Below are 14,491 nucleotides of genomic sequence, written 5' to 3'. Positions count from 1 at the left end.
CAAAGCCCATCCTGAGGCTGACCTACCACAGAGCTCCAAGAACTCAGGGTGCCTAGACAGTCTCCTGGAGACAGCCCAGCTGGGCTCCTCTGGCCTGAGGATGGAAGCGAGCTAGCTGGGTCCTGAGATGCTGACCCTGCACCAGCACCAATGACCAGACAGTGGTAAGGGCCCAAGTGGCAGGAATCCACAGGCATGAGCCAAGGGCTTGCTCTGGAGGGTTTCTGTCGGCCTGGCCTTAGGGTGACACTGGCCAGAAGAATGTTACCTCGAACCAATAGAATGATCATGAAAAGCTACAAGACAATCAGACCAAAGGCATCTAACCACTTCAAAATCCTCCCAGCCTCCCTGCCAGACCACCCAGCAGCACTGCCGTTATCTGCCAGGGCTGAGTGTTTACCAATAACGGGAACCAGCTTTGCTGTTTTACTGCAAGCTTTATAAGGAGAAAAACAAGGGCTGGGCTCAGGCGGCCTCTGGTTGCTGGGACACAGGAGTCCATTTGCTCAAGCAGTTTAAGCCATGGATCAGCCATAATAATTTGAGCTGCTTTGATTATTAAACAATTTTCCTTGCCCCACACATTCCCTACTTCCCTGCAAATCCTGTCTTACACACACAGCAGGGCTCTGCCCGCCTGGCCCCTGGGTTGGGGACGTGTGTGTAGAGGGGGCTGCTGTGCACGTGCGGGCTGCTCTGCCTGACTCACCGATGAGGGGCACCACCAGGATGTACTTCCTGCTCTCCAGAAGCCGTGCCAGACTGGCCAGGTGGTCAATGAAGCCGTTGGTGTCTGGGACGAGGAACAAGGGCCTGATCTCGAGCTCCATCTGCCTCATCTGACTGTGGTCCTCCAGGACAGCCTACAGGGACACAGAGCGGTGAGTGAGCCAGAGAGTGCGCAGGCCGGAGGGGGGTGAGCCAGGGCCCCGCGTCCACAGTGTGTCAGCATCCTGCCCCCTGAACCGCTTTCCCCTCCAGAGGAACAGCCAGCCCCTGTCAGGCCTGAGGGACAGGCCCAAGGGCTGGGCAAAACACTGCAATAAAAATCGACATAGACCAAATGGCCCAGGGAGTGGGCGTGACTAAAACCCTGTCTAGGACTGAGAAAGGACCTGATGGTATTAAAAATAACTGGCCTCTGAAAATAAGACTTTGGGCTAAAACTCTATATGGGCAAGTCAGTTTCCTTGGATATAAAAGCAGTTTCATATACATTATCTAGGCAGCACATAGAGGGGTACTTCTCAATCCAGACACTTTAAATATATACATATATATCCAAAACAGAATTTGTATTTCAATTTACTTCACTGTGTAGTTAAAAAAAAAAGTTAAACTCAAAGACTATACAAATAAAGTGATGCTGACAACTAATAATTAATACCAAAGTCTCCTACAGCAGCAGGCATCCACACGGTGTGAGGGATTAGGACCCAATCTGCATGTTTGCACAGAGAAACACTGAGACTGATCAGAATTGCCACCTCCTCACCCCCAGCACACAGTATTTCCCAAATGTTAGTCTTCTGTGTCCTACTTGCACTCTCCTGCCACAACTCTGTACAATATATACTATCACTTGATGTTTTTCTTTAGATTGACTTTAAGTAAACTTATTTTTTGTTTCGTCTTTAAAAAAAAAAAAAAAAAAATTTTTATTGATTTTAGAGAGAGGGAGAGAGAGAAACATTGGTTTGTTGTTTCACTTATTTATGCATTCACTTGTTGATTCTTGTATATGTCCTGACTGGGGATTGAACCCACAACCTTGGCCTATCAGGAAGACACTCTAACCAACTGAGCTACCCGGCCAGGGTGCTTTACTCTCTTTTTAAGCAATGAAATCCACAATATCAAGGGTCTGACAGCCAAGTCACATGTTCACTAGTGCAAGCTAAATTTCCATAACGAAAAGTGTCTCCTACGCATCATTACTAAAAAACCACCTCGAGTAGCACCAGTGTCCTGAGCTCCACCTTTGGAAAGCACATGGTCTAGTGCTTGTTAGTCTTACGGCTGTTCACATCTTTCAGGGAAGCTCCTTGTACAACTGGGAAAAGCCAATTTACTCCAGTCTGACAGCCTTATGTGTCGCAGTGGCTGTGGGTATGCCTGTCATTACACAGCAAGGTCACTATTGTGTGGCTTCCTCTTCTGGGGGCCATGGCCAAAAAGCAAACTGATTTGTTGGCATCTGCCCAGAGAGCATGCTCCCAGTGAACGGGGCTGGAGGGCCCTCAAACAAACCTGGTGAGGACCAGGTGAGCAAGTCGCAGCCCTGTCACGCCCGCTCATGGCCTTCTACTGCACAGCAGCCCACAGGGGCACAGATACAGGCACAGGGCAGGGAAGTAGATGTGCGTGCCAAGGGACATGAGGCCCATAGTGCTGGGCCCTGGCCACTAACAGTCAGTGAGGAAGGCGCTCAGGTTTCACTGGCAATGACAGTAAAACTGAAAGGGCATGCCTTTGAATGCTGGGGGTGGCTTCTCTGTGACCTGCTGGGGACCTCTCCCTATGAGTAAGTCGTTGCTGCCACTGCCACCACAGCTGGTGGAAGGCACAGCCACAGACAGGACGCTGGCAGGCAGGCATGAGAAATGTGGCTGAGAGGCCCAGTGTGCTGGTTCTATTGCTCTCACCTCATTTGGGGAAAATGCCACTGCTGCTGGCCACCTTCCCAGGGGACTTGGGTTATTGTCCTTCCCCATGGGGCTGCCAACTAGAGGGTGACACACACATTCCACCAAACTCAGCTTGGGCATTTAAAAAATTTTTAACTTTTTATTGATATATAACTGATACATAACTGTGTAAGAGCTTGGGCATTCTATAAGGACAGAACATGTTCCCCACTCAGGTTCCGTTAACAACTCTCCACTATTTCTCCTTCCACTGCGGGGGCATGAGCATCCCTGGTCCTCACTGTCCCAGCTCTTGGGAGTTCTCTACCCAGCTTTCCCACTGCCAGGAACGTTTTTCTTGGTCTATAGGCCCTGAAATCTCCTTCTGGGTGAGGAACAGAACAAGCACTGACACTGGTGTGGAAGGAACGGGGGAAATGGCATCTGCGGTGACAGGGCCTCAGGCCCTACCTGAGCAGGCAGCTATGCCACTGTCCCTCTGACTCCTTTCACATTTCAGTTTTTTTGTCTCCAGAAAGGACACACCAGCCCTGGTTTGCCTCTAAGGAAGTGGAACTGGCTGCCGCTTTTGACCTTGTGTGAACGTGCTCGTAAGACCTTATACCATCCTACCTTTAGAGCTGGCAAGAGGCAGGAGAGTCTTTGAGCCAGATGGCCAAGGGAGGCTGGGGGCTAACTGAGCCTACTTGTGTGTTCTTATGACAGAAGAAAAATCTAGGAGCAGGGTCCAGGGAAGCTGTCCGAGTTCTCTGAGCTCTGGCTCAGGGCCAGAAAGGTGAACAGAGGCCATAGCGTCTTAGGGAAGTGGCAGCCTTGTTGGTTCCCCTGGGGTGGGGTGGGGTCAAGCTGTATGAGGGTGGTCAGAGCTGTGCTGCCATCATCCGGTCCCAGGGACACCCGCAGACAACTTCCCTTAACCTGGCTCTGCCCAGTGAGTCACCACACAACTGCTTCCTGTTCCCCACATGCCCTCATGGAGTCTCAGGAGATAAAGTGAAGCTGTTCCCTCTTCTCCTGGGGTACCAGTGGGCCTCTGAGGGGGGAACATAGCTGGGTCATGAGACTGGCCCAGTCCCCTTCAAAGAATGGCAGACAGAAAGCACTGGGAGTCCGCAAGCCCTATCTGTGGGTGTCTGTGTTTCCGGCCCTCTCTGAGTGGTGCTGTGTGTGTGTGTGTGTGTGTGTGTGTGTTTAGCATTTGCCCTCCCAACTTTTCCAGATTTTACCCGTCAGATTCCTGGCAGCTGTGCACGGCGCCTGTGTCGGCCGTCACGTCCCATTCCGATCTCTGGGTCGCACGGTGAGAGAAGGACACAGGATGCGCAGGGAGTGAAAAAGTGATGTCGGTGGGGAGAGTGCCAAGTCACCACTCACAGCCATGGGACACTTGGGGAGAAGGGGGAAGCATGCTGCTGTGGAGTTCAGAGGCCGGTAGTGAGATTTATTTTTGTTTGTATGAGCAAAAAGCTGCAGAAGCCTTTGGTGGGGGTGAGGGGGGCACAACTGGAATGCTGTGATTCAGACAGACTGGCCCTGGCCTGGAATCAAGTGTGCTGACCCGGAAGGAGAGTTCCATAGGAGCCCTTCTTACTGCAGCTGAGACTGGGCTACAGTGGTCCTAGGACAGTGAAGTGAGAAATCAAGGAAAGCATTAACTCTTTAAATCAGACCAGTGGCAGTAAGGACCAAGTTATCATCAAGTATGTAAGAGAAAAAATTTAATTCTGTTTCTGGAAGGAGCTAAGTAGCCAACTTTCTCTGAAGTAACAGAGCGTCCTTCAGCAAGCTGGTGGGGAACTGGGAAAGAGATAATCCACAACATTCCACAAGGGAGCTAACAGCCTTGCCCCCAGGAGGGGCTCTTTTATAGGCTAAATTCCTTCTTCTAGACACTGGGGATGATTTGGGAATATGCTAACCCATTGAAAACTGAGACACTGAGAATTACAAATAAAGGTATTGCAATTAGTTCACAAAGGAGTGGGATGTGAAGAACCAGATCATGAGAAGGCCTTAGGTTTTCCTTCTCCTTAGGGCTCCACAGGGAGCGTGGCTGCTTCCTTCCTTCTACAGGGTGATGGAATAATTTATCCCTGGGCCTCTCTGGGCGGGCAGAGCAGTGTCTTCACCAGAAATGAGTTTTGTTAATACAGCAAATTTCCAGTCACCTTGTATGTGAAAGTATCTAGTAAAGTGCCTGATACATGTATTAGCAGCTTAACAGATGTCAGTTTCCTTTCTTCCTGCCCAGCTCCATTTTTCAACTTCTATATTTTCAGGAGGGTAAATATCTTGGGAAGCCACTAGGGAGCAGAGCTGGAGATGGGGAGGGGCCAGGCAGAGGGCTGTTGTTTTCTATTATAAGACTTGTGGTACTCTTTTTTTTTTTAACTATGTGTAGGTATTTTTTTAAAAATGAAAAGTGGATATGAAATAAAAGATAGGAATAGTTGGTAAGATAACCACCAATAACATAGGAGGCAATTCCTTCTTGAGCTGTAGAAACCAAAGGGAGCAGATACTGCGTTTGCTATAGAAAGCAGGCAGAGTCATCAGCCTCCCCGGGGAGCAGTACACTCAGCATCTTCATTTGGGATGCTCATGGGAAAAGTGGTGCTTAGGACCCCTTCTTTGGAGGTCCAAAGTCAGTACCACAGAGCTAACATATACTGTCACTGGTCACCCTAACACTTTCTTTTCTCTTTTTTAAAAAAATTGATTGATTTGAGAGAGGAAGGGAGAGAGGAAGGGAGAGAGGGAGGGAGAGAGAGAAACTTCAATTTGTTGTTCCACTTATTTATGCATTCATTGGTTGCTTCCTGTATGTGCCCTGACCAGGGAACGAACCCACAGCCTTGGTGTATCAGGACGATGCTCTAACCAACTGAGCTACCCAGCCAGGGCCACTTGCTTTTTTTTTTAAAAGTTGTAAGTATGATGATTTGCTTGCTACTTCTGATATTTTATTTACTTATTAAATTTACTGGGGTGACATTGGTTCATATGATTATACAGGTTTCAGGTACCCACCACTTAATACTTCTGATTGTTTTATGAGGACTGATCTTATTTTCAAACTAGACTGTAAGGAGCTCAAGAAGAACTGCCTTTTCTTAAAGTTTCTTTTACAATATCTCGCATAGAGTTTGATATAGAAGCTCTATGAGCTAAAATCACAGAACCTCAGCGTTGAAGGGTACTTTAAAGACTGAATTATCTGATAACTCTTGTTCTAAGAACGCCCAAGAAGTGTGTCCTTTCCTGACAGAAAGGGAGTGACAGGGCTAAGCATGACACCTCCGGACTTGCTCCAAGCAGCAGCCTAAAGGTATTCCAGCCAACAGGCTGACCATTCTGTGAGAAAACAGAACCTTGTGGATGCTGCGGAGCCAGGGAGGCGAGAGAAGCTGAAGCAAACCGGAGGCCCAAGGCCACGGTTTACAGAGAAGCTGGAACAGGCTCTGGAACGGGTTCGAGTGGGGAGGGTGGTTGCCCGTCTCCACAGGCTGATGTTCTTTCCTGCCCTGGCGTGAACGTGCCCCTGGACTGGTAGTGCTCTGGCTCCCACCCTGTCTCCGACAGTTAGGAGCCAGGGCTGAGTGTCTGCCTTCCGCTAGCTTCCATACAGGTGTGGGGGCCTCTGTGCGTGCCCCATTGTTCCACAGTGCCCCCCCTCCAGCTGGGTGGCAGCGTGAATGGGCTGCAGCTATATTTAGAGCGAAACTCCTGGGGCCACCACAAAGGAGTGACTGCATCTTCAGGAGGGTGGGTGGGCGGGAAGGGGACAGGGGAGTGAAGCTATTTTCAGAACACATGTCATTGCTGGCTACAGAGCAAGACTGTGGCCATAATGCGGAGGGAAACAATAGCTGTGGCCAGAGGAAGAGCCTGTTATGTTTCAGGTGGGATGTTTGCAACTGCTCAGGAAACCTGACCCCGCCCGACAGCAGCACAAATCACAGCAAAGCCTCATGGAGGCAGAGAGGAGGTGGGGGATTCACAGGGCCAGGGCCAGTACAGAGGTGCCAAGAGGCCACACCTCATGCCTGGAGGAGGATTTTCAGTGACTGACTGGCCCTGGGGGCCTGCTTAGGAATGAAACACTTCTGACCAATTTCCCAGACAAACCATGTACCCTGCTGTGGTTTCTGGATACCTCCCAAGAAAGGCAATGGGAATGAAAAGAATAGAAAGGTGGAAAGCGGCAAGGTGGTCAGAACCAACCCAATATGAAGACAGCTATCTCAGGCAACAGGCAGAGCCTGGGATGAGCTGGAGTGTGGCCTCAAAGCCCCGGATGGGTGGATTTGGCCCCCTAGCATCCAGGGGCTTGCCTGGGAGCTGGGCCTCCAGCTGCACAGGCCCTGAGAGCTGCCCACACCCCTTTTCTGACCTTCGGTCGGCCCCACTTACCAGCCCCTGTGCAACGCCGGAAGCAGGGAAGGACAGGCTTCGGAGGTAGGCCAGGCTCCACCTCCCCCAGCCCCACAGATGAGCTTGGGCCCAGGGGTCTAGGTGAAAGCAGGGAAGTGGGGGTGTGGCTACAGCTCCAGATCTCTGTTGGACTTTACAGCCATCATGGGGGCCAGGAGGATTTTTTTCAACCCCATCTTCATATCCCCTTCCCCAAACATGTGTGGTTCCTGTTTTGCTGCATCTGTAAAAGGCGCTGGGAGCTGGGGACTTGCCTTACACCTCTCGGTTAACACCCCTGGAGACTGACGGAGTTCAGAGCGGTGTAATTTACAGCCCATCTCTCCAATCTTAATTCACTCGATGCTCTTCTCTTCCTTATTGTATTAGTGTGACCCAGGTACCTGCCAACAATAATGGCCTCTCTAGCTAGAAGCCTATCCCCCACTCCCAGGACAATTTATACCTTTTCCTTGGGATTTTCCCCCCTTAAAGTAAACAAAAAGAGGAAAAATAAGAAAAGGTTAACATGGGTTTGGAGCGCTGCAGCCCCGTGGTTCTGGGCAGGGAGCCAATGGCCCGAGGGCACACACATGTGTGTGCTCTCCCAGAAGGGCCTTCACCGGCCCTGTTTTACAGCCACCTCGGCACAGACTCCAGGGTTCACGCATATGGCCAGACAGATGTGTCTGGCTTACGTTCAAGGCTGGAAAATGAAGAATTATGGAAGTGAAGGGCCCCGGGCATTAAAGGGGGGGGGAGAAGGGAAGGGGGGAATTTTTCCTCTGCTGAGAAATCCTCCTGTGGCTGTGAGGCTGGAGGAAGAAGGCTGACAGGAGGCAGGGCCGCCAGCAGTGGTTCATGTGGGGCCTGTTCTTAAAGGGGCAACAGCAACCCAAGGCCTGGCCAAACCACAGCAGGCCCTTGGTGCCTGGGCCTGAGTATCCTACTCTAAAGGAGGTGACAGGGAGAACAGGCTTTCGGACAGGGGCAGCCACTGGCACCGGAAGTTAAGCCTCATACAGACCTCCTATTTGTAAGGTACTGCTTGTCCCTGGAGAGGCAGAACTGAACATGGCGCTCTAGACAAGGCCACGTCCCCATAGCATATGCTCCCACAGCATCCTGTTCTTCCCTTTTGTAACAACACTCACTCACACTTCAAATCACTGGCTTCTCCACTGCATTGCACACTCTGGGATGGGACATTTTGTTCACTCCTGTGCTCCCTGAGCACCAGTATAGTAGATGCTCACCACCACTTACTAAACTGAGCTGAAGATAGGGTACCCGATTCCAAGGAGTTCATAGCACAGTGGAGGAACAAGTCCAGAAATAAGTGTAATCCGAGATGTGATATAAGTTTCACACATGAAATATAAATCAGTGCTACAGGAACACTGAGCAGGGAGAGATTAATTCCTCCTGGGGGGAATCAGGGAAAGCTTCACTGGGGAGATGGAGTTTCATCTGGGGATTGAAGGAGGAATAGAATTTCACCAGGTAACAGGAAATGTGGAGCAGAAAAAAGGGAACAGCATGAACAAAGGCCCGAGAGTGGGAAAGGAGAGGAGGGTAGTACTATTGTTGTCCAGGCAGGAGGGCCTCAGTCTGGGCACCTTACATGCACTGTCATTCTGAAGTATGAGGTAGGTGCTGCTACCACTTTGATTTTATAGATGAGGAAACAGGCTCAGAGAAGTTAAATAATTAGCCCAATGTTATATATAGTAAGGGCTCATGGGGTTTGGAAAAAGAGGTTGGGAACACAAGAAAGGCCTTGAATGCCATAATAAGGAATTAGACCTTGCAAAGGCACTGATGATTTCTGGGCAGGGGAAAGGCTCTTTTGGGAGAGAATAATAAGAACATGTAAGATGCCCCGGAGGCAGTGACCATGACACGCAGACTGTGTGCCGCACAATTCCAAGAGGTGCCATTCACAGATGACAAAGTAAACAGCATCCCCTGAAGTGTGCGTTGCAGAGGCCTTGACTGCTATAATCCAAGTCAATACCTGGCCTAGACTAGCAGTAGTGGCAATGAGAATAGAAAGGAGAGAGGGGAACAAATGAGTGAACAGACAGGTCTGATAAAAAAACAAAGGTCACACCCAAGGAGTTAAAACCCAACGAGGAATTTAAGATGATGATCTAGTTGCTACTACCTACTAAGTCACTGGATGAATACTTGCTGAGTGCCAACTCTGTGCGCTGAGACTAAGAAGTAACAGAAAGGAGGAGGAGACCAAGGAAACAATAGTGGTGAGGAAGCCTAGGTCAACAGAGAGAGAGAAGACAAGGGTTCACTTGTGTTAAACTGAGGCTAGAGGAAGGCAGCTTCAGGGTCCAAAGCTACAGGGAAGTCAACTATGATGGGGATCGAGACTTGATAAAGACAGGTACTTAGTGACTTATGACACAACAAATTATATAATTGTTGGGTGGAAAGTCAAGAAATGGAGGTGGTGAGTAAAAGCAGAACTTTTGGGAAGAATGACGGTAAGGAAAAAAAAGAGCCACAGGACAGGAAGAAAGACAGCATGAGGACGAAGCTGCCTAGTGGCCACAACAGAGACCACAGGAGGGCTGCGGTGGCTGCCGCACCGGGGTGGATGATGCTGGCAGAGGCATCACGCACTGGACTCCAGCATGCAGGGGGCATGAGTACGTCTAAAGAACGATGGATTCTACTGGTGTTTATTCCCTTCCCACAGCAGGGCTCTGTAAGATGGGCGATTAGAGTAATATCAGACCACAGTGACCATTTATAAAGCACATTCTGTGTGTCATATATTGTGCTAAGCACTTTACATGGGTCAGTTTCTGTAGGCATCACAGCAATTCTACGTGGTAGGTACTGCTACCACTTTCACTTTACAGACAACGAAACAGATTCTGAGAAATAAAACAATTTGCCCAAAGTCACAAAGCTAGTAAATGGTGGAGCCCAGACGGTGATCAGGATTGCTTGACCATGTGCACTGAGGCCTCTGCCAAAGGCAAGGGCCATTTGAAAAGAGCTGAGAACAGATGTTCCTAAAGGGGCCTGATGCTTCCCATGAATACAGTGAAATGGGAGAGTGTGATTGGCTCTTCCCTGTCTGCCCTGAGCTCTCAATAAGAGGAAGTGAGCATACAGTGCAAGAGGGCAGACCTGGAAGAGTCACAGAGAAAAACTTGCTGGCCCAGCTGGGTGGCTCAGTTAGTTGGAGCACTGTCCCATGTATCAAAAAGGCTCCAGATTCAATCCCCTGTCAGGGTGCATACAGGAGGCAACTGATCGATGTTTCCCTCTGTCTCTCTCCCTTCCTCTCTGGAATCACTAAGCATACCCTCAGGTGAGGATTAAAAAAAAAGAAAGAAAAACTTGCTGGAAGTGGAGGTATGGGCCCACAGAGGGCTGATGGTGGAGGAATCCTTGTGCGGAGATCAAGCAGTTTCTCTCTGGGAAGGTTTAGAGTGTGTGCAGAGAGGCGTGGCCATCACATTGGGAATCCAGAGAAGCAGACTGTGGCCATCACATCCTCCCCCCTGAGAACAGGTGTTCTCAAGAGAGGGCCCCTGGCCTCTCTGGTAGTGTTTGGATAGGTTCAGGGGAACTTCAAAACTCCTGAAATTGTATGGAAGATCGTGTATTCACAGATCATTGCTGAAGAGAAGCTTTCATCAGATTCTCTGAGAAGAACTTGCCCCTGCCTTACAGCCCAGGAGGAGGGAGCCTTCAGGCACCAAATGTGCTACCAGAACTTACTTAGTGATAGAAAAAGAAAACAGGGGTGGAGGTGGACCCAGACACGAGACTCTTCCCTAGACGGTTCTGCCCATCCCTTCTTCCTGCTCACGTCCCCTCCTGCCCCGCCCAGCACCGCCCTGATGGGAGCCACCCTCCCCAGGGAGGCCCCACCTGGATCTTTTCTTGGCGGCGCTGCTGCTCAGCTATCTTCCTGGCCAGAGCCAGCTTCTTGGCCCGCAGCTCCCTGATGTCATCCTCGCCCCCGCTGCCTTCAGCCTCCGAATCTTCTTCAAAGTCTTCTATCACTACGTCGTCCTCCTTTGGGAGGCGAAACAGGTCAGGGAAGAGAGCACACTGAGAGCCACCCTTCTGCCCTCCCAGCGACCCCACGCTTCTTCAGACCCAAGGTGTGAGGGGTAAAGAGGAGCTGTCGCTCGCTCCCCCCACCACTTGTTCCCTTTTGTACTCTAGGGCTCTTTCTGAATGTCAGAGTCATAGGTCCACACCAGTCACGCTCACACACAAATACTTCCATGCTTATACTTACAGCTCTTCATTCCCCTTAGCACACACTCACAAAGTCAAACTTTTGGTCTATTTTCATTTTGAAATCACCAAAGGGGAAAACAACAGAGAAAGTTAAACCACCCAATTTAAATCTAATTCATGCTAATGATCTGATAGGAATCAATTCTAGCCAACAGCTGGGAGTTAGGCGTGGAAGCTCCCTTGCCCCAGACGGCGTCAGGGAGCAGATGCTGTAGCTCAGCAGACCTTGCCCTGGTTTCTTTTTAAGACCACAGCCTGGTGGTGTCAGGGCTGGGCCCCTTTATAGGAATTCACATGACATGACCTTGATCAGCTGCCTTACCGGAGCCTGGGCAGGCTGGGAGATAGCTGCTAGCTTAAGAGTCTCCTGCCAGGCTTGTGGAACCCTCCCAAGGGATGGCACCTCCCTGCTTGCAGCTTTAGCTCTCCGAAGCCACTGCTCCCCGGGTGGTCCCAGGCTCCATTCCTCCCTCTCCCTCTTGGCCTTGGTCAGCAGAGAACATGCAGCTGCCCAAGAAGCTTCCTTTGAGGGACAGGATTGTATGGGTAACAGGGAGTGATTTAGTAGGAGGAGATTCCTGTACTTCTAACTGGATGATGATAATGACGATGATTATGACAATAACGACTATCATTTACTGAGAGCTTAGTATTGGCCAAGGACAGGGCTGTTTTTCATGTATTAACTCATTTAATACGCACAATGGCCTGTGAAACAGATGCTATTATAATTCCTGTTTTATAAACCAACAAACTGAGGTTTAGAGTTAAACAGTTTGCTCAAGGTCACAAAGCTAGTAAGTGGCACAGCAGGGATTCAAACTCTAGTGAGTCCAACTCCAAAGTCTGTGCTCTTACCAATAATACCAAGCAGCAAAGAGGTGGGTGCTCATTTGGTGAGCCCAGGTCCATCCCTTAGTGGCTCAGCTTCAGAAGGTCTCCCATAGGCCCACTCAGGGCCTTTTCCGTACATCTGGCTCCCTCCTCTAGCTGTCCATCTCAAGATGACATTCCAATGGATTCTCTTCGCTGAGAGTGGTTGGTATAGTGTGCGGGTAGGTTACACTGTTTTGGGAGCAGAATCTAGGGTGTTCTGGTAGCATCCCTAAAGAACTAGACTCTCTATCTTCACAAAGGATGATATCTGAAGTAACATTTACCTCTTCTCTCCCACTCAGCTTATGTGACTCAGTCTCGTATTTTGAGGAGAGATGAGATATCAGGATGGGGCCAGAACTGCCCCTTTCCTAAGAGGTCTCAGGGTTCTGGGTACTGTCCACAGTCTCACTTATCTGACAACCCACAGGCTATAGTGTCACATGGTTCGCTTCCAGAGAGGCCCAGGCCCTGGGAAGGAGGAAGACACTACACATTTACTTCCTTGTTCATGGGGTTAACCTGGACTGGAGTGAGTGGAATAGGATGCCTGACTAGCCCATGAGGGAACAAGGTCTCTGCCTGCTCTGATCAGGGATACACTGGGTTATCACGGGGCTCAGAGTGAGCTTGACTGAGGTCAAAAGAGGGTCAGCAAGGCTTGTCTGAGGTTTGCTCAGCTCTCACAGCAAACGAGGAAGTGCAGGGTTATGAAATTACACAGACTAGGGTAAGTAGGGTTTCCCAGGGGCCACTAACATAAAGGAACTCAGGAGGCTCGTGGGAAAAGGAAGAAGTGGGCAGCATGGCACGGGTCACAACCTTTGTCTGGTTAGTAAGACCTGAAGGGTAGAGAGAGAGAGAGAGTGCCACTGCCAAGATCTGGGACCAGAGAACTGGTCTGATCCTTATAGGAAAGAAAGAGCCCCTGCTCAGCCCCTCTCTCGGCCTCACTTGCCTAACTTGATTTGGCATCGCAGGCTTCGCTGGCCAGAGGACATCTCTTACGGCAATCCTGGAAAGCAAGCCTTGCTGACCTTCCACTGCCTGCCTCAGCCTCACGGTGTGGGTGAGACAACTGACTTAGCGCAGCCCCACCCATGCTTCCCTACATAGTACCTAGGGCTTGGGTGGCACTGCTTTGTCGCACCTAAAGCCTGGACACCATAATGGCTTTAGCAACCCCACTGTCTCCTCCCATGCCGACAGCTCATTCTTTCCCGTTACTCCCTGCCTAGGTTTCATCTGGAGAGTCTGGAATCATGGGCTCAGCTTTATCCCTGGAACCACCTCTGTCCTGGAAGCTGAGCCTGTATCATCAGGGGTGGGGTGGGGTTCTCCAGCTATTCTAATGAAGCCAGTCCAAGATTTTGCTGCTCTGAAGACTCTGAACCAAAGGTGGCCACTCTATCACTGCTTCAGATCACAAACGACAGCTTCCAGCTGACATCTGGCTTCCCTGGCCTGTTGCTGATTTCATCCTTGAACCCCACCCTGCTCCACCAGGCGCTTGAGACTGTTGTGGGCCAAATGACTGTGTTGGCCTACGGGTGACCTGGCCTCTGGCTAGAATTGCTTCCGTCCCTTCCTTAAGTCCCACGTTCCTTCCCACCTAAGTCCCCTCTGTCTTTAAAACTGGAGGGGGGGGGGGTTGTAAAAAGAAGGTAAGAATCAACCATCAGGCAAAAGTGAGCTGTGTGCGCACACACACCCAGACAGAGTTACCCACACCCAGACACACAGCAGGGCAGCTGGCAGTGATATTAAACACACATGCGCAGATACCACTACACACTCACATTTACTCAGAACACACAGACGGCAGGGATGCTGGCAGCAGTGTTCAACTTAAACTGACACACAAGCCCAGCACAGACAGACCCAGGACAGCAATCACCCCCAGAAAGACACATCATGCATGGCAGGGCAACTGCCAGCACGGTTCAGCAGGGGTGGGTACACAGGCTCACGCGTAAGCACACTAGGGCTCGAGCACACGGTCTGGAGTGAAGCAAGGGCTACAGGAACAACCAAGGGCAAACAAACAAGAGGAGAGTTCCTTAATCACATCAGGATGTGCAGGAGGGAGGGAGGGAGGGAATGAGGGAGGGAGGGCAGGCCGGGGGAGGGGGTGATTTTCCACACGGGGCCAGCAATGTCAGCTCTTCCTGTACGTGTGCTAGAGGCTGGAGTTCAGGCCTGTGCTGCGCTGAGCTCCACACATCTATAAACTTGATCCTCAGCCTGAACCCTAACACCCCCCCTCC

General features: G+C 50.4%; 1 protein-coding gene and 1 long non-coding RNA gene across 4 annotated transcripts in view; one reads left to right on the top strand and one right to left on the bottom strand.

Annotated features, from left to right (window-relative positions):
* Positions 1–14,491, bottom strand: part of SMG6 (SMG6 nonsense mediated mRNA decay factor) — a 207,268-nt gene that overhangs the window by 7,820 nt on the left and 184,957 nt on the right. For all 3 annotated transcript variants that reach the window (XM_016211134.2, XM_087825965.1, XM_016211135.2), the window contains 2 exons: positions 10,971–11,117; positions 713–866 (listed from right to left, as the gene is read on the bottom strand). In XM_016211134.2, coding sequence (XP_016066620.1) covers positions 713–866; positions 10,971–11,117 — 301 coding nt within the window. The remainder of the gene's footprint in view (positions 1–712; positions 867–10,970; positions 11,118–14,491) is intronic.
* LOC148091222 (uncharacterized) lies at positions 526–13,869 on the top strand. The gene is made up of 3 exons (XR_015715849.1): positions 526–884; positions 3,166–3,241; positions 13,463–13,869. It is a non-coding gene; the product is annotated as an uncharacterized LOC148091222 (long non-coding RNA).

The sequence above is a fragment of the Miniopterus natalensis genome, chromosome 17 (genome assembly GCF_054644295.1).
Source record: "Miniopterus natalensis isolate mMinNat1 chromosome 17, mMinNat1.hap1, whole genome shotgun sequence".
NCBI classification, from domain to species: Eukaryota; Metazoa; Chordata; class Mammalia; order Chiroptera; family Miniopteridae; genus Miniopterus; species Miniopterus natalensis.
Note: the sequence above shows the minus strand (reverse complement) of the source record. Positions and strands in the feature narration are given on the sequence as shown.